The 18,514-nt window shown below is 46.2% G+C and overlaps 5 protein-coding genes across 5 annotated transcripts; 3 read left to right on the forward strand and 2 right to left on the reverse strand.

The window, feature by feature from the left end:
* Positions 1–2,276: 2,276 nt before the first annotated feature.
* On the reverse strand, positions 2,277–6,321 carry DFJ58DRAFT_717045 (uncharacterized protein; the record flags this gene model as incomplete). Its single annotated transcript, XM_041384306.1, has 10 exons — positions 2,277–2,550; positions 3,471–3,516; positions 3,584–4,012; positions 4,046–4,452; positions 4,517–5,063; positions 5,106–5,163; positions 5,206–5,372; positions 5,457–5,730; positions 5,779–5,879; positions 5,970–6,321. The coding sequence occupies 10 exons, from the start codon at positions 6,319–6,321 to the stop codon at positions 2,277–2,279; spliced, it is 2,655 nt and encodes an 884-aa protein (XP_041242087.1).
* A 193-nt stretch (positions 6,322–6,514) lies between these two features.
* On the forward strand, positions 6,515–8,495 carry DFJ58DRAFT_889957 (uncharacterized protein; the record flags this gene model as incomplete). Its single annotated transcript, XM_041394725.1, has 11 exons — positions 6,515–6,647; positions 6,695–6,806; positions 6,853–6,919; positions 7,157–7,200; positions 7,224–7,328; positions 7,405–7,456; positions 7,607–7,615; positions 7,664–7,804; positions 7,887–8,033; positions 8,092–8,224; positions 8,278–8,495. The coding sequence occupies exons 1-11, from the start codon at positions 6,527–6,529 to the stop codon at positions 8,493–8,495; spliced, it is 1,149 nt and encodes a 382-aa protein (XP_041242088.1). The 5' UTR covers positions 6,515–6,526.
* Positions 8,496–8,980: 485 nt separating this feature from the next.
* DFJ58DRAFT_889959 (uncharacterized protein) lies at positions 8,981–9,574 on the forward strand (the record flags this gene model as incomplete). The annotated part of the gene is made up of 3 exons (XM_041394726.1): positions 8,981–9,162; positions 9,213–9,389; positions 9,442–9,574. The coding sequence occupies 3 exons, from the start codon at positions 8,981–8,983 to the stop codon at positions 9,572–9,574; spliced, it is 492 nt and encodes a 163-aa protein (XP_041242089.1).
* Positions 9,575–11,835: 2,261 nt separating this feature from the next.
* DFJ58DRAFT_717046 (sugar transporter) lies at positions 11,836–13,756 on the forward strand (the record flags this gene model as incomplete). Its single annotated transcript, XM_041384307.1, has 10 exons — positions 11,836–11,997; positions 12,050–12,073; positions 12,117–12,223; positions 12,273–12,338; positions 12,473–12,694; positions 12,745–12,831; positions 12,854–13,123; positions 13,171–13,287; positions 13,341–13,481; positions 13,546–13,756. 10 exons carry the CDS (start codon positions 11,836–11,838, stop codon positions 13,754–13,756), a joined length of 1,407 nt encoding a protein of 468 aa, XP_041242090.1.
* Positions 13,757–15,608: 1,852 nt separating this feature from the next.
* DFJ58DRAFT_729815 (uncharacterized protein) lies at positions 15,609–17,261 on the reverse strand (the record flags this gene model as incomplete). The annotated part of the gene is made up of 4 exons (XM_041385798.1): positions 15,609–16,721; positions 16,784–16,882; positions 16,945–17,071; positions 17,119–17,261. The coding sequence occupies 4 exons, from the start codon at positions 17,259–17,261 to the stop codon at positions 15,609–15,611; spliced, it is 1,482 nt and encodes a 493-aa protein (XP_041242091.1).
* Positions 17,262–18,514: the final 1,253 nt, after the last annotated feature.

Below are 18,514 nucleotides of genomic sequence, written 5' to 3' on the forward strand. Positions count from 1 at the left end.
TTTTGACTTTATAAAAATTTAGCAAAATCAGGTCACCTAGACAAAATGTTATGACTAAGTATCTAAAAAAATGGTGTTATGTCAATAATATGGTCTGACTGTAATATCTTACATCTATATAAGTGCAAGCTAGAGCATGAAATTCTCCATAATCCTCATGAAGCCTATCTCCTCTACTCAACAGGATAATATCCTTGTTCTCAACTTCTCTGGTCTATCTACTAGGCAGATTGCTTCCAAAACTGGTTTAAGTTGGGCTACTATTGCTAGGGTCATCAAGAAATCTAATCCAAATAAAGAAAATATCAATATGGGCCATCCTTCCAAGCTCACCCCCCATGATAAGAGGGCTATTGTTCACTGTATTCTATCTGGAGAAGCTTCAAATGCTGTTCAAGCCACCAATTCATTAATTCCATCATCCCCTCCACTGTTTCCACCCAAACAGTCAGAAACACTCTCAAGGCAGCTAACCTGAAAGCTATAACCAAGAAGAAGAAACCTCTTCTTTGACCAACTCATAGGAAGAAGAGACTAGTCTTGCTCTGAAGCACCACACTGGCCTGTTGAGGACTGGAAAAGAGTTATTTAGTCAGATGAGACCAAAATCAATAGACTGGGTCAGATAGTCAGGAATATGTGTGGAAAAAGGCAGGTGATCCACTAGGAGGACAGAGAAGTGAAGGCACGCTCAAGTTGGAGGAGGAAACTTGATGGTATGGGGCTGCATGGGATGGAATGGAGTGGGGATTCTGTGTGAGGTGGAGGGGAGGATGAATGCAGAGCAGTATGCCTCCATTCTAGAGGAGTGTTTGCTTAGAAGCATGAAGGAGTCAGGTATTGATGAAGAGGACATCATCTTCCAGCAGGACAATGATCCAAGCATACCTCAAGACTGGCTACAAAATGGTTTGAAGACCATAATATCAATGTTCCATCATGGCCAGCACAGTCTCCAGACCTCAATCCCATTGAACATCTTTGGGAATTACTCAAAAGACTACTTGCTGCCTATCAAGATCCTCCAAGGGGCTATTTGAACTATGGGAGAGAGTTGTAGTAGAGTGGAGAAAGATTACTAAGGAGGAGTGTCAGAAATTGATAGAACGTATGCCTAGGAGGGTAGCAGCAGTTATTAAAGCCAAGGGGGGTAACACAAAGTACTAGAATCATACAATAGCATTGGTAAAATACAAAGTCCAAAAAGTGTCTCAATGAGTCACCAAATTAAAATGACCATATCTTCACTTGATGACATCAGCTTCCCACACTGTAGGGAACGGAATTAAAGCGAAGAAGCAGAGCTTTTACAACCCCTCTCTATGGTTTAGGTCATATTTTCACATCCTGACTCATAAGAAAGCAATTACATGAAAAGCCACAAACATTGAGACACTTTTTTGAGCCACTGTATTATTATATTTATAAATTATCTAAATATAGTGGCTACCAGCTGGCTTGACCTGCCAGCCATGGCTAAATTGGATGAGCCGAGCCCTTGAGTATGTAAGCTGTGCATTTGTAACAGCTTGGCCAGCCACATTTTAATTTCGGCTGCAGCTGGGCTCAAAGCCAGAGCCACAGCAACACTACTCACGAGTGCTCCATTCATGGTTATGGAGCACTCATGAATGAGTTTCTCCAACGCACCTGAACTTGGTTATGGGAGCACTCATGAATGAGTTTCTCCAATGCACCTGAACTTGGCAGCATGTTGAGGAGCCTACAAAAAATAAGGATCAGGGATGCTGTATATTGGAGTGCTCGTGAGCTTCTCCAGTGCACCCATAACCAAGAAGGGAGTACCCTTACAAGTGCTCCCTTCATGATTATGGGAGCACTCATGATGATGAGCTTCTTCAACGCACCTGACCTTGGCAGCGCATTGAAAAGCCTGCAAAAATAAGAAATGAGGGACACTGTATATAAGCTTCTCCAATGCACCTGACCTTGGCAGCACACTGCGAATGCTAGGAAAAAATAAGAACCAGGGACGCTGTAAGCTTCTCCAACGCACCTGACCTTGGCAGAACACTGAGAACGCTAGGAAAAAATAAGAACCAGGGACGCTCATCAGAAAAAAACCAAAATGGTGGGAGTACTAGTGACAGTTACATAGTCCTACATAGCTGCAGTAGTGATATATAGTCAACCGAGTTACTCTATAGTCCTATGTAGCCGAAGTGAGGGCTATGCAGAGCTACCAGAGGTGCTGCGAGTGACTTATAATGCAGTAGCAACAGTAGCAGATTGTAGTATCATGGAGCAGTGTAGTACTAAGTAATAGCGGAAATACAAAAACTATCTAAGTCAATGAATGTATTCAGATAAAAATCAGTTGCCAACTCATAGGCGTTTGCACTTGTCCACCCGGGGTTGATGGATTGTCCCATTTTTGGTATTAGGTGACATGGACGAAGAATTTCGTCAACATGAATCACGGCTGCGTTTTGATGCAGTCGTTGAGTCGAACGAGATACCTGAAGCAGGCCAGAGAAGGGGTCTGGTGTGACAATCATATTGGCGCTAGGCATGTATACCTGCATAAACCTTCAATAGGTGGACCAAAGCTAGACCTCATATCATTCACTATTCCCCTATACATGGTCTTCACTTGTCTCAGCTATAATCCTTGTCTGACACTATTCCGCACTTTCCCGCACTATGCGCGCACATTCCTGCAGCACTATTCATGTTCCCGCGACTTATCCTGCGCTATTCCCGCGCTTATAGCACTGTCGGAACTACCAGCAATGTGTCTATAGGAGCATTAGTGCATGTCCGCTCTATATAGTGCTTGTTCCCGCGCTTAGCGCTTATCCAGCGCGCTATTCTCGCGCTCTAGGAATCACCCGAAACATCGGAATCCATCCATGGTCCATCCTACCTCATTGGTATGTAATTTGCCTTGCCTCGAGTTTGTAAAAAGTGCTACAGTCTTATTACATGTATATCCTATCCCTTCCGAGTCCGAGATGGTATAGTTTACTAGTATAAGAAGCCTATGGTGACTATTTCAACATCACTTCCCTTTGACTGTATTTCCTTCCCTTAGGTTTTACTTAGAAGTAGTCACCCTTTAGTTGCGCTCTATGGCCCCTATTTGACTTTCCTTACCCTTGCAATCAATACTCTTGATCTCACTCGCTATTCATTACCCTCCTTTGACTCAGTGTCCGCTTTCTTGACTTCCGCTCTTTCCCGCGCATTAGCGCTCTATCTTGCGACGCGCTATTCCCGCGCTCTAGCGCTCTTTCGGGTCTTTCGATCTTGAGTTGTCCTTAGTAGCTTTTCCCTCGGGTCGAACGTTCTTGCTTTATTGTTTGCAAGTATAGCAGCATAGGCAGAGCTTAGACATATACTGGCTTAGTACCTTTACAAGTGCCTAGTCAGGTTGTGTTTTTCACACCGGCTCCCAGAATGGCGTGAACCATTCAATGTAAGCCAAAGCTCGAGAATATGTCCCGAACTGATGAGGCAGTGTGAAAATGACATGGACTTGTGCCACTTGTGCGCCTACAGCCTCCATATGAATTTTGCAATGGTGAAATAGTAACAACCACTTACCATCTAATGTCTGTACATTTGTGGTCCGAGCGCCATTGTTGATCAGCGCCATTGTTGATCAGCGCCATATCAAATTTGGCAGGGGATCCTGGCTTCCGGCCAGGACCAGGAGGTACTTCGGGTGTTGCTCTGATGCGCCATCGCCGTGGTGATTCACCTACCCGCGGATCCAGCGGAGCGACAATGACAACTTGCCGGAAAATGTCAAAACGATCTTGTGGACCAGGGACAATGTGATTTTGTGGCATATGCTTGTGTAAGAAGAGTTTGAGGGCTGGGAGAAATGAGACTGCGCCATGTGCAGTGATGAGCTGCTGAACAGATGTCCGAGGGTGCGCAGGAGCCTTGGCGAGAACATGGAGTACACATTGCCCAATGACAGGAGGTGCTTTGGCGGGGGCAGCACGAGACTCAAATTGCAAGTCTTCCATCTCGGAATCCGAGCCTGAATCAATGTTGTCATCATGGTCAGCATGACCAGCTATGGTGGCTGACTGAGACTGCACAGACAGCCATTCGAGATAGGAATTGTGCAAGAACACGGCTTCCTGGCGTTGAAGCCACAGAGCCATTTGTTCCTCATAATCCCGCTTGTTGCTAGCCCGATAGGCTTCCTTAGCGAAGTCGATATGGAGGTGTTCTGGAAGTTCCGTGTTGAAACCGTCAGTGGTACCATACAACGAGATTGGTTGGACATAGTGCGAGAGTTGGTGTAGTTTAGGAATATTAAAATGTTCACGAACATCAAGTTCGTGCAGAATATCCTTGTTGGCGTGAAATACTGCAAGGGCGTTCTCCAGATATTCAAGGGTGTCAGATGTGTGTGTTCGGAGCTGTGCAAAGTAAGAAAAATCTAAGATAGCTCGTGAGACTACCAGGACTTGACTGGCAAATGAAAATTGATTATGTTAGCACAAAGTTCAAGCCGCAAGCATGACATCAAGCGTACCTTGGGACAGCGCCGGCAAGTAACCCTACAAAAACACGTTGCATTTGTTTGTGTTCCGTGCCTGTCCATTGTTTTACTGCTGATATTCCTTTTTTGAAGTGCCGAAGACCTGGATAGTCTGGTATTGCCTTGAAGCGTGCATCCATCTCGGCTTCGCCAACAATTTCAAGACACCATTTCACCAAGTGATCTTTGAAGACACCCTTGTGGAGCTGGTGTAGGAGGTCAGGCGTAAAAGCAAGGAATATGTCTGTGTGCGGGAGATTGGCCCAGAAAGGACTGTAGACGGTGCGTAATCCAAAGTCTTCGAATTCATTTGGATGTTGACCCTTTTTTCGCTTCTCTAAGATCTCTTTTATCAACTGGGGGTCCCACATTGGCGACCTCAGTGGATCGCCTCTTTCATCCGCTGCAACCAGGCACTTTGGGCAGCGATTCTCTTTGCAACATGCCACAAGACATTGTTCCAGAAAATCCGCCACATAAGCCGCAAGGATAGGGTATATTCGACGGACCATCAAGTCAGCACAGACCATTTCAACACTGTCTCATCCTGCGGCAATGAGTGGTTGAAGCAGGAGAGACATACAATGGTGGAAGAGTCTGTAACTAGCAAGGGATCGTGAATCTGATGTGAAACAATCGAGCTTGCCTGCCGGTAAGTACCCAATTAAAACTGTTGCTCACACTGACATCTCCCTTCGTTTTTCTTTTGCGATGTTCCCTATCGAAAGATACACAGGCCACGCAGATTTGTCACTTCGGAACTGCAACAGACATGTCTTGTCTGACGCGAGAATGACAGGTGCAATAGTTGCACCTTTCGGCAGTTGTTTCTGAACATTGCAGGTCAGTGCTTATTTTTTTCACTCAATTTTTTGGTTCAGATACTTACTTGTTTGTCACACCACCAGTCCGCCGTCCACATGTCATTGATGACGCGGGTGAAGTCCTTTGTGGTCCTTGTATGCTTGTGCTGGTGCATATACCATGTGTTCCTTAAATAAAGGATTACCGATGAGATCTCTGATGCACTCTACAGGGTCCCGTGTCCAAAGCTCGACATCCTCGTGCAATAACCAGCCATTCTCATCAGTTTGGTTTCCCTGAATGCTGACCTTCTTGCAACTCCATGCAGGTCCATGTGGAAGCTTGTCAACTTTCTGCAGGAAGGATCGGTTATTGTGAAAGGACGGCTGTGTTCGGTTTTGAGTCTGTCGCTGCGGTAAGCACATTTTTTCAGTGGTCACCAACAAGCTTACTATTGGTAACTTCAGGAACTCGTCTGTATGGGTCTGCCTGAGGCTTCTGATAAGCCATTCTGCAAGTTCCCATTCCTCCCTGGTGACAAATGTTAACCGTCCTGCAGACACAATGAACAGAACGCGACTTGTACTTATCACAAAAAGGTGCCCATTCATCCTCTCCCTCGTCCTCCTTATCCTGCTGATACTTTCAAACTTAGTTTGCCCCTCCCGCAATGTCCAGCTGGCATCAGGGCACTGCTCAAAATATCGCCTGTTATCGACTATCACATTGTCCTCGTCTTCATCGGCAACATCTTCTGCAGTCACCTGCCGAGTTTTTGAGGCTGCCGGGTTGTCATGAGGATCGAAAGATGTTGAGCGTGAGCAGCGAAGCGGAGATGAATGATTGAATGAGAGGTCCGGTAGGCCACCTTCGCTGTCTGTGTCTTCCACCATTGACTCCCATTTTTCTTTACATTCAGGGCGAATAGATATATGCTTTTTGACGCTTCCCTTTGAAGGGAACATCTTGCCACAGAATCCGCAGCTGTGCGACATTGTTGGTGAGTGATTGAAATTCGTTTTCTTCTCGTTTCAACTTCAAGATCATTTCTGACATTTTTCTGACGTTCATTTCACTTTCTGACGTTCATTTCACTTTCTGACGTTCATTTCACTTTCTGACGTTCATTTCACACTTTTTTTTTAGGTTTGCCCATAGCACCAGCACCCTCACCAAGTGCCAGAGCTGAGCTCTATCGCGATGATCCTACCACTGTCATGCCTCTCCTCACCCAGTTTGCTCAGAATTGTAGGGAGGATCTTAAGCGATCTTCAGCGAAAGCAGCATCAAACAATTGCTGCTCTGTTTTATGAGCCTGTTGGTATGTCAATTTCGTACCTTGCGATGAGATTGATCATAATCCTACAGATGCTGTAAAGCTTGATATTCCGACATATTATAAAGTCATCAAGAAGCCCATGGACATGTCTACCACATTGCCTCTCCTCACCCAGTTTGCTCAGAAAATTGCCGATACAAAGTGCATAAAAGGTCTTCTTTCACATTATTTGGCATTGGATTGTTAGGATTTATGTGCACTCACCTCATGACGGAGAGCACCGCCAGAGGCAACATTTTTTATTGATATATATGGTATGTTCCGCGATTTTCGGACTCGTATTGAAATTTGGTTAATGGCACTACCCTAGTCTGGATATACCATGGGCGGCCAGGAGTAATTCCAATAATTGCGCCCGCTTTGCCTCCTCGCAACGCTTTACCTCTGCATCCCAGTGCTCAATGACGAGCCTTCTCACACTTGCTTGTATGATGGTCAAAGCTGGGCCTGGTGCTAATTCTAACAGTCACAATTGATTTGATTTCTCACAGGCTTTCACTTCCGCCTCCCAACGCTCCACAATGAGTCTTCGCAGGTATGTTTGAGATACCAAGACAGGGCCAGGAGTTTGACGAAATGGCGGGAGTGGGACCATGGGCTGAGTGGGCTCTGGCATATGGAGCTCAACGTTAGGTGTTTCAACCTTTGGCCTGCACTGAGTTGGTGAGTATTTTGGGGTACTGAGAAGGGGTAACTTGCCTTTTTATAATGATTTTCCCGTCTTTACAGGTGGCCTCAGTGGATGGCGATACAGGACTGTAATATTCGTTAGAGCATGGCAAGTGTTTGAAGTGAGTTCTATACCGTTTTTTCGCTGAGCCACTCACTGAGGTGTCCATGACAGTCAAAATATTTTGTTAAGGTACATTCATACCTTTTTATCATTCAAAAATTTAACACAGCTTTTAACCCTGCATTAAACGAATCAACAATGATTCAAGGTTTGGATTGTAAGTGTTTATTTCCTGCACGGCGCTATAAAAACTGCTGAATCCCAGGTCCAACAACCATGGCTCTTCGCAAGGCCACCTCTAAGCGAACAAAATCAGGTGCTCCAGTTTCGCTACTGGAAATGGAACCACTTGCGCGCACCACGAGTGGTCGTCAACGACGACCAACTGAAAAAGCAAGCTACCAAGGTAAGTTGCTGCTGTTGCTGCTATGACATTGTATTTTGCTCACTTGTGACATGGCCTCCCTCCAGGGTTGGAATTACAACAGGTTGTCCACCATCAAGCAAGAAAGCAAGATAAGTTAGAAACACGGCAAAAAAAGGTGCTGAAGACGGCCTATCAAAATGATCCCGACCGTTTCAAAAAAGAGCCGTCAGTACTGCTTAGCGACATCGACAAGGAGGAGGACACCATGGTTTGATCACTCATTTCTTTTCGGTCGACTCGATCAACAACTGATTGTTTTTATTTAGTTCTCAGATCACAGTGTGCAGACGAAGCTGTCGAAACCCAAGCTTCTGACTTTCAGTACGGGGAAGATTCCCAAAGCGTCACGCACCACCACTCCCACAACCAGTGCGCACAAGTCGACAAAGGGTCCAAAAGGTATGTAATTGCTGCCTGCGAATTATAGAGAAACTAATACATTTCTATCTAAGCTAAAAGAGTAGTTCCACCAAGTGATAGGGACTTGGACGGCACTTCGGATGGCACTTCTACTACCTCGGATGGTACCAGTGATGAGTCTGGTAATGACTCTGAACCCGAGGCTGACCAGACCGACGATTGTGCAGAGGATGGCGACACTGCCATGGAATTATCAATGGCTGCTCGGGGACAAAACGACGTCTTGATACCACGCCAGAAGACACTATGATAAGGCCGAAAATCAAGAAAGAATCAGACGGTTCCCGTCTGAAAGTCAGTGACTTTGATGACAATCTCAAAAGAAGTTCTCGTAATGGCGGTGTCCATTTTCCGGTGCCTACTCGTCACGCATGCTCCATTTCCTGACACCATAGCTGTTGAGATGAAACTCGCGAAGGAGGCCTGGAACGAGTCGTGCAAAATAAAAGGCGCCAACATCAAATCAACTCCTTCGGCAATGAAAATGGTAAGCCTTATGTTCTGTGCGCGTTTTCGGTCTGAGAAATGTTATTATGAAGATCTTGAAGCGCACATCGCATGTCCGCAGTGAACTCAAAACAAAGATGTGATCGCTGACTTGTTCGTATTTTGGGTTCCACTCAAGTGAATCAAAGGAGGTTATAAGGCACAACCGTGATCAGGCCAAATCCTTGAAAGAGGGTTCCTCATTTGTTTTCAAGGTACACAGTTCATTGTCTTAAATGACCTTTCTGAATGTTAGGTATAGGATTGGACATCGAAGACTGGGATCTACAAGACCGAATTACTGCCAAGAAGGCAATCAACATCATGTGGTTTGCAAACCGAAATGACGAAGGTATTATCTACTACACGTATTTCAACCCCATACCTACCGAAGTCGTTGCACTCGTTCTGACAGCCATGAGTCACATCCCGTATTTCTTACATTGAAGTCAATGGCACTGAAGATGCTCATCATTGATAGATCAAGTGTTGCATTGACGAGTGGGCTCAAGGTCTCAAGGAAGATATCAAATTCACATCAGCTACCTACGGTTCTGTCTACAAAGGTCATTTTGGCCTCGTTGCAGCACTTCCAACAACACACAGCGCCTTATAAACTTCTCGAGAAGATTTGTGACAATCTCCATGACACAGCTCGGTATGTTTCACTTCAATTTTATAAGCCCTAGCCTAACATTTGTGCTTTCAAGCTTCCATGCTGGTGTCGAGCCACTTGCTATGATATTGGCTGCACCCCACCGGATTAACAACAACGCATTTGAAGATGCGATTCGAGAATACCAGCTTGAAGAGCAGGACAATGTGGAGGATAACGAGAGTTGAGGGGCAGGATGATGATGTGGGGGCAAGCGAGAGCAGCAGGCGAGGATTGAGGTATTAATTGAATCTGCTACTAGCTTGTTTGACATGTTTGAATTCATTTATTTCCGTTGTGGGTATCACAACCGGCAGGCACATATAAGAAAGTGCTCAGCCAGTATAAGTGAGTCTCAGCTCTGCCTAGCTGCTATACTCGCTCAGAATGCAAGAACGTTCGACCTAAAGGGGAAGCAAGGAAGGCAAGCAAGGATCCACGGAATGATGCTGAACAACCCTGGTGAATGGCGGTGGAAAAGCGCGAGAAAATGCGCTGAAGGCGCGCGCGGGAAAGTGAAGTGCGAAGGTGCGCGGAGCGCGGGAAGGTAGTGCAAGCAGTGCACAAGTGTAGAAGACGGATACTGGGACTGATAAGAGGGAAAGTGCGGAATCTAGACGGATACTGATAGTGCCCACTAGCTATAGACTGATGCTAGGGCCTCAAAATGATGATGGACACATGCATTGCATGAACTAACTGATGATAGATACTGAGTGGTAGGAAGGTAAGGTATTAAGCTTTGGTAAGGTGGAATAGTTTGGGTGTAAAACGAACATGAGAGTATGTAAGTTCTACCTAAGCGCTCTCCCAGGGCTCGGAGCCGAATAGAAGCGCTCTAAGTATGTAAATGAGGTAAGGTGATGTAAAGTAAGGGTGCATAACGAAATGGGAAGTGTAATATGCTAAATATGGTCAGATAATGAAAAGGGACATACCGAGGGACTGGTTGGACGATGGATGGATGTTCCTGGATGCTGTGCGACATAGTGCGCTTAAGCGCGAGAAAGTGCGCAAGGCACGCACGCAGGAATACTGCGCATTGTGCGGGAAAGTGTCGCGCCTATGGCGCGTTCCGCGGGAAAGTGGTGCGCTCTATAGGGAATGACTAGAGGGTGATGGTGCGAGTTGTGCCGTGAAGGCCAGTCATCAGAATTCGTAATATGAGCCCATATGAAGCCTGCAGAAACGCGAGTCTCTACACCGTGCTATTTCATGTGCTACTTCCCTACAGTGTGCTATATAACTCCTTGGAGCGGTGGTAGCTGCCTGTAGGAGCATTCCTATGAACTACAGGCTACTACAAGCTACTACAGTATTGCCTCGTAGTACTATGTAATACTACATAGTTGCCTTACTGGCTATATACAAGGCAGGTAGCTCCCGAGCCCCGCTAACTATGCTGACTATATAGCACTATATAGTCAGCTTGCTTTTTTCCTGATGCTGTATACCATTAACTCGTCTTGGACCAGCGCTGCCCGATTTTCATCCGGCAAACGCGTCTTGGGGATGCCGATCATGCTTGATTGGCATGGATGGTGGTCGAGGTCCAGGTGGAGCGCGATTGGCAATTGGAACCAAAGAAGGAAGCGAACGCTGTGGCTGAGCAGTCACGTGTCACGTTTGCAGTCTCAAGCGAGACTGCAAGCGCCACCGGTGAGACCGTCAATTTTTCACACGAAGTATTTTGCCTGATGCATCACCTTCTCTATTTGGATTGAGCAACGTTGATGCATCATGAAATGTCTGCTAGTTAGCCTATTTTAATGCATCAAAACTACAGTATGGCCTGCAACTCATCCACGATAGCTTGGAGAGTTCACGGGCTTCTACCCCTTCTCGGCTTTTTGGGGGGTAACGTATCTCTTAAATATTCTCTTGATTATATGGGGAAGGGGTACAGCGATGGCTGTACATGTACCAGCGTTCAGACGAGTCTTGACGAAGAATCTACAGCATCTTGCAGGTTGTCATCAGTTAAAAGGATCCACTGGGCCGTCGCGACATGTCTCAGTCCCATCAACTATTTCTAGGGTGTGCTTATATTGATATGCCTATAGGTTGCATATTCTGGATTGTATATGTGATGGCCCTGCATGAGGGTTCTGCCGGGGTGATAGCGAAATTCTTTCTGCGAAGTTCTGTCATTCAAGTTGCGTCATCTGTTCATCCTTCAGGGCAGCCATCTGGCCAACCAATTACCAGGGTCACCGATCCCGCGCATCGCTATGGTTGGGTAAAATACAGGTTGATCTTGGTGGAGCAGCCTGATTTACTGTTATCATCAATCGGCGATAGTCCTGTTAATGTTAAACCTGGGACACTGGCAGATGATCCATGGCCTCCAGCTGTAATCAAATTCACGCCATTCTTCTCGCCTACTTATTGCCAAAAAGATATGGATATGCAAGCTTACATATCGCGTTTTCCCCCCTTCCCCTTAAGAATGGCCACTCCCAGCGATTCAACAGCGGTTGACACCATCGACACAATCAATGACTTGCCCAAAGATGTCCCCTGCCATGCCCGTGATGACCTTGAGAAGAGATTACTGAGGAAGATTGATTTGCGCATGTCCATACTACTGATTCTATATACCCTGAACCTGGTGGGTTCGAGGTTTTTGTGAATTCTATTCTGATACTTACTGTGCATCCTAGATTGACACAACCAATATTAGGTGTGTTACATACCGTTGGACTTGCATTGATCTTATGATATCTACAGCAACGCTCGGTTACAAGGTTTGAAAAAGACCTGCACCTGCACGGGCAACAATATGCCACGACTTTGTCCATCCTACTTGTTGGATACATTATGATGCAAGTGCCAGGGTGAGTTTCGTCATTCATCGAGTGACAGCTGCACATAATTTTTCTCCAGGAACATGTTCCTGCACTGGCTGGAGAGACCTTCCGTCATCATTCCGTGTTGTATGTTAGTATGGGGGTGTGATATCAGTATTAACAGGTATGTCGACACTGATTGTTCATGAAGATAGCTGCTAATGATGCTTAGGGACCACAAAGAAGTACGTATCTTTGTTTGCATCGTTCAGCCAGTCTCTGATTGTTTGACTTAAGTTATACTGGGATTCTTGCCGCCCGCTTCTTTCTTGGCTTCGCCGAAGCGCCCTTCTTCCCCGGTATGATATTTCTTGTATCTAAATGGTACAAGCGGGACGAGCTCGCCTTGAGAATAGCTCTCGTTACTTGTGGAAGTTTTCTCAGCTCTGCATTCGGATCCCTGTTAGCATCTGCTATACTCCACGGTATGCAAGACAAACTTGGTCAAGCTGCATGGAGGCAGGCGACGATCGTCTCTTTATCACTCCTTGGAGCTGAATGATCTGTAGATGGTTATTTTACATTGAAGGCGGCGTTACCATCTTGGTCGCGATTTGCGCCATATTCGTACTCCCCAATTTCCCGCACAACACCAGGTGGATGACCCCGGAGGAAAAGAGCACTTGCTATCTCTCGCCTTGTAGAAGATGGCTATAGTAAGGCTGACGAGCTTGGGAAGCAGACGGCCATGCAAGGAGTGCGGGATGCTGTGTCTGATTGGAAGGTTTGGTGGTTTTCAGTTGCGGCCACGTTTCAGATAGTGGGGTGTTCTTTCTTCGGTTATTTCCCGACACTGTGCGCAACACTGGGATATGACACGACTGTAACACTGCTGCTTTGCGCTCCTCCGTGGGTGTTTGCGGCTATAGTCGCATTTATTCTTACATGGTCAGTGGATCATTTCTATCAGAAAAAGTGCATCTCACGGAGATCAGGTACTCTGACAAGAAGCAGAAACGTTACAAATGCTTTGTTATCTCCAATGCATTCGGCGTCCTTGCATTCACCGTGTCCGCTATTACGATGAACAAGGTTGCGCGCTATATTTCACTGTAAGTGGTATCACCACTCATGGGGCGCCACTCTGGTACTCAGAAATATACAGGTTCGTGATAGCTCAAATCATCGTTGGATACATGGTGCTCCTAGGGTGGATCAGCAACATTTTCGCCAGAGAACCCGCGAAGCGCGCCATTGCTATTGCTTTGATGAACGCACTGGCACAGATAGGAGGTATTATTGGATCGTCAGTGACCTTGCCATCGATCTCTTGCTCTTGCTAATTATTCACGATTGCATTTTTCGCATAGATACATATGGCCATTGAAATGGGGCCCGTCATATCGTTATTCCTATGTCATCTGCATCGCTGCAATTGGAGTTTCGACAGGCATGTGTGGTGGTATGTATTTGTATTTGAAGCATTTGAATGAGCAGATTGAGAGGAACGAGCGGAATGCGAAGGATGTCAACGAGGTTCGGGAGATTAGTTTCAAATACATGGTTGTAGTTGAAGATTGAAAGATTGATCGCTTCTGACAGTTGTCTGGGACTCTGACAGTAACTACTACTAACATCGCTGTTCGACGGCGTTGTTGATGAGTCACTAATTACACGCCTGTGGTAAAATGTGGCAATAAAACCAACTTATAATCTCTCTGTCTATGTTTGTTTATACCTCAGCGGTTTCGTCCCAAATGCTGAGGTGTGTTTCACGTTGTTCTTGCATGCCAGTCTTATCTTACTTTGTATCGTCTCTGGACTCTCTCCTTAGTTTGACCTTCATTACAGCCTAGTGTGATAATTTATATATTAATATTCTGACAGGTCAGCAAATCTGAACATTGAACGTTCATGCCGCGCTGGTCTGCTTAATGTACGTGGTCTAGCTTTCTCATTCATCTACAACACACTGTTATTCATTACAGTCTGATGCAACACGTCGTCCCGTGCACCGTAAACCTGTGATAACACCTGTCATGTTTCCCAAATCCCATCCCTCGCCCGCCAAGACCTTTGCCTCCAAGGGACTCACGTACTTACCCCCACTTTCTATACAAGCTTCTTTCCTCCTCTTCTCGTACGGACCTGGTTCGCACCGATGAGCCTCATAATCTCCTGGATGTATGTTGTGTATATTTGCTTCAAGTTTGCAGTTGACCCGACAGTTCCCTCGCAGTTCCCTGCTACATCCCCTCTAGCTCGCCCACTTACAAAACTGGATGAGAACGTGAGTGCGGACTTTCGTCAATGCGTATTCAACTTACATTCTTCTAGTCTCGACCCACACCGGCACCACCCACCACCCAATCCTCCGCCATTAATACTCCCGCAACCCTCAGATCTAGCTTACATAGATTATCAACCTGGTGGTCTTTTCAGACAGATCATGCATCGCTAGCTATTGTCGACATTCCTTTCGCGCCGGGTAAATTGGTATGCACCTCTCATTTCTCTCTTCATACGTCAAATCTCATCCATCCATGTGTAGTGGTATGCTACAGCGGCTGCTCCCTGCGACGATAATGTCCTAATACGTGACGAAGACTATGTTTCTTCTCCTCCTTCTCCCAAACCCGGCCCACGCCTAGGATTGTCAGTGCCGGACAACATGGAAATAGCCGTTTTTGTTGCTGTTTGAGGCTGATGGAGATCAGTTAGAAACAGAAACAAAAACGGCTTAACCTTGTTCCCTGGTATCTCGTAACTGTAATCGTTGCTGCTTGCATGCGTTGTCCTCTGCACACTTATGTCGAATTCATGGTCACTATCCCCTAAAGCGCTTGAGAGGTATCAACAGTCCCCGATCGATCCCATTCAAACCTTACAGTGGTCCGAGTCACGAGACTGCTGTTTTACAGCAAACCGCGCTAAAAAAAACAGTGCGTAGGACCTCCCGTACTGTCCTGCAGCCAAACTAGTGCTATTAGACGGTCGGTCTATTGAACAATGTGACATTCTGATCTTTTGTAAGCAGGGAACATCTCATAACCAACCTATCTAAAATCAGACGGATGAAGCTCGCCAGAACGCTCGCAACCTTGATAAAACATCGTGACTTCTCTGCCACTCTTGCTGCAGTACTAGACAAGGTCAGTAACACTAAGTTCGTCGTGCTAGATAATTATGGGCCATGGTGAAGGAGGACGAGATATGGGTCTTTCAATGAGATGGCACTAGCGTTGGATATGAAAGATACAGCGAGTGAGTGCGATTTGGATTGTAGAATGTATACAATTATCTGATTCACGTGGCAAGCTATAACGAATTAAAATCTCTTTGAAGTTCGTCATTGAAAGGAGACGTATGTTTACAGAAGGAAGAATAACGACATTTGTTTAAACAAAAAAGTCCCATAGAGATACTGGTTCTTCTATTCTTCATCTACATTAAAGTTGCTTCCAGGATCTGCAATCAATTCGAAGGAAGGAACAAGGGTAGCATATTCTGCTCGTTCCCGTTCTGTTGTCCAGACTCCCCTGTCGAAAATCAGCCTCTCCAGGGGACGTTCTGACCGCGTCAAAAATTCCATGCACGATGCATGTGGCCACCGCCCCGTATTGCGAGCCTCAAGTACGTGAAGGTTCGGGAGTGTGATAACCTCGAATAGGCCAATATCCTCGTCTGTGTTCGAAAGTACGCTCCAAGACATGGATAAAGATTGAAGGTTGGTGTGCACGACTAATTCTGGAGTCTCGATGGTGTAGAATATTCCAATCATCTTCAGGGAAGAGAGATCGGGACATAGACGGAGTATGCGGGTGAATGCATTTAGTCCATCTACGCCGATCTCGAGATGTGTCAGACAAGCCCATGCGGAAGCAGTGAGGCAACCTAATTGGTTGCAGTCGAACCATAGATGCTGCATGTTAATCCTGCGCAGATTAACCGGCAATTTCGAGAGAGAGCGTTTAACGGCTCGCGCAGGATGATCACGAACATCTTGGTGTATCGTGAGTTCCTTGAGTGCGTGGAAGTCTTCCATAACGAAAGGGCTGTCGCAGGATATAAAGTCAAGCAAGAGAGATGAGATTTGCTGAATATATGGCTGGAGCAATCTACAAAGCTTGCTCCAGTCAGTTCGACACGTGAGTCTCAGCGAAAGTGGACATGCTCCTGATCGCTTCAGCCAGGAGTCGTAGCCGAAAGCTCTGTCCTGCCAAGGATTGGGACAGAGTTCCAACTGCAGCCTGCACCATAACCTGGGCAAGCCCACAGCAACCTCTCTCCATTGGCGACATATCCTGGTCAAAAGCAAGGGAGCCAGTCTCGATGCATACATCCAATGCTCGTCTTCAGGCAAACAGTAGAGGAAGATTTCCGAAAGAATTTCAGTCGGCAGGCGGCAAATAGGCGATGAAAAGTTTCCGCGTAAAGTACTGGACTGAACGACATCGGCCTTCACTTTGATGAGCTGCCGCTGACGACAGATAACACTGTTGCTGACAGTTTGAAGGCTTGGGTCCTCGCCTATAATCGCATCCGACTGTCGAAGCAGATATTTATTACTATATTCAGACATAATTACCTCCGAAACCAAGCACTTACAGGTTTCCGTGGCCCACCAGTGGTAGCTGAGACCAATGGTGAATCGACGCTTGACGTGACTGTTTCAAGGCCCAAGTTTTCGCTTATAATGACATCCAGCTGTTGAAGCAGATGTTTATTGTTATATTCAGACGCCAATGCTTCCAAAACCAAGCACTTACAGGTTTCTGCGGCTCACCAGTGGTAGCTAAGTCGAATGTCTGCATGTCAATATGAAGGAGGTTGAGATGTTGGAGATAGAGATTTGAAGGAGGAAATAAGGCTAACGTTCCGCCAACCATCGCGTCCCTATTTAAATGAACACCTCGCAAGCCACAGGTCCACAACAAACACACCTTGCCATTGTCAGTTTCTCATAGTCAGCCTTTATGTAAAACACCCGCCATCCACAACTAGAGACCCTGTGTTGTTGCAAAGGTGGTCGGTGTGTGCGAGTGTAGAACGGTGGAAAGGTGATCTCACTCAAATGCTTCGGCATAATTGATCGGCACCACTAGGCCATTCAAGACCTTTTGTGGTCTTCACGACAATTGAAGGTCATTGAACAGACTTGGCAATCGAGCTGTGACCTTTATAGTAGTCTTGCGTGTGATAGTTGACAAGCACAGTGGAGGCGCTCACGAAAATCTGGTTCAATTACAGTCTCCTTGGCATCTCTACCGTACGTACTGAAGGGTCGATTCCCTTTTCGTCAACCGTTGCTCTCCCACTACATTCTTAGTAGTACTGACGCTCCTGGCCATCCCAAACGCGAGAAGTCACTGGAATAAGATGACTCGATGAGTTTATAGCAGCAGGGAATTAACATTGACACGTGGTTGCATCGAGCGCGCGTCACGTAGATCAGGGAGCCTGTAGATTGAAGTATTAAGCATTATGTGAAAAGGAGTGAAAAGGACATGTCGTACAATGCACAGCAATCTGGAGGTATGGATATAGAGGTGGGACGCGTTCCTATATGCCCATCATTGCTCTTCGTCCTTGCTAGCATCCCGGTAAGATGAAAGTCCATATGAGCATCACGCAAGGATGAACTGACGGCTGGCTTAAGCAGGCAAAGCGCGGCACTCGCATGAGCTAGAGTTAGAAACCACTCAATACCAAGCCTATCCTTACTGAGCACGAAGAGAACCCACCGAAAGATCCACTGTTAACCGACGTACTTGCCAACCTGTCTGGTAAATACAGCTGTGATGGCTACCAGGTCAACGCTGCGCGGTGCAGCAGAAAACAACTCGATTCCGACACTGGTCATGACCTTGGATGAACACAAACCATATACTATTTCTTCCCCGGGTGGTCAACATTACGAGGTCGAACAAATTTCGTCCATTTCCTATTTTCCCGACGGCAAGCAAATGATCAGTGGATTAGGCAAAACCATTCGACGATGGGACCTGCGGGAGGGTAAGGAGATTGACGAAGCTCGGGAGGTTTGCGAGAATAGTATACAAGCATTGAGGGTATCAAGGGATGGTCGATGGATTGTCAAAGTCAGTGAGGTTGAGACAGGGATCGTGAGAACATTTGATGAAGGTAATTGGATCACCTGCATCGATATCTCCACGGACAGCACGTTGCTAGCAGTGGAGTCGACTGATCGTAAAACGCAAATATGGAGCGTCGAAGTGCGGATATGGAGGTTGGACACAGGCGAACTCGTGGCTGGTCCATTCAAATTTGATCATGGTCTAGGTATATCATCTTTCGACTCTCGAAAGACTCTCGGAA

The sequence above is a fragment of the Suillus subalutaceus genome (genome assembly GCF_016647625.1).
Source record: "Suillus subalutaceus strain FC151 chromosome Unknown DFJ58scaffold_79, whole genome shotgun sequence".
Lineage (NCBI taxonomy): Eukaryota > Fungi > Basidiomycota > Agaricomycetes > Boletales > Suillaceae > Suillus > Suillus subalutaceus.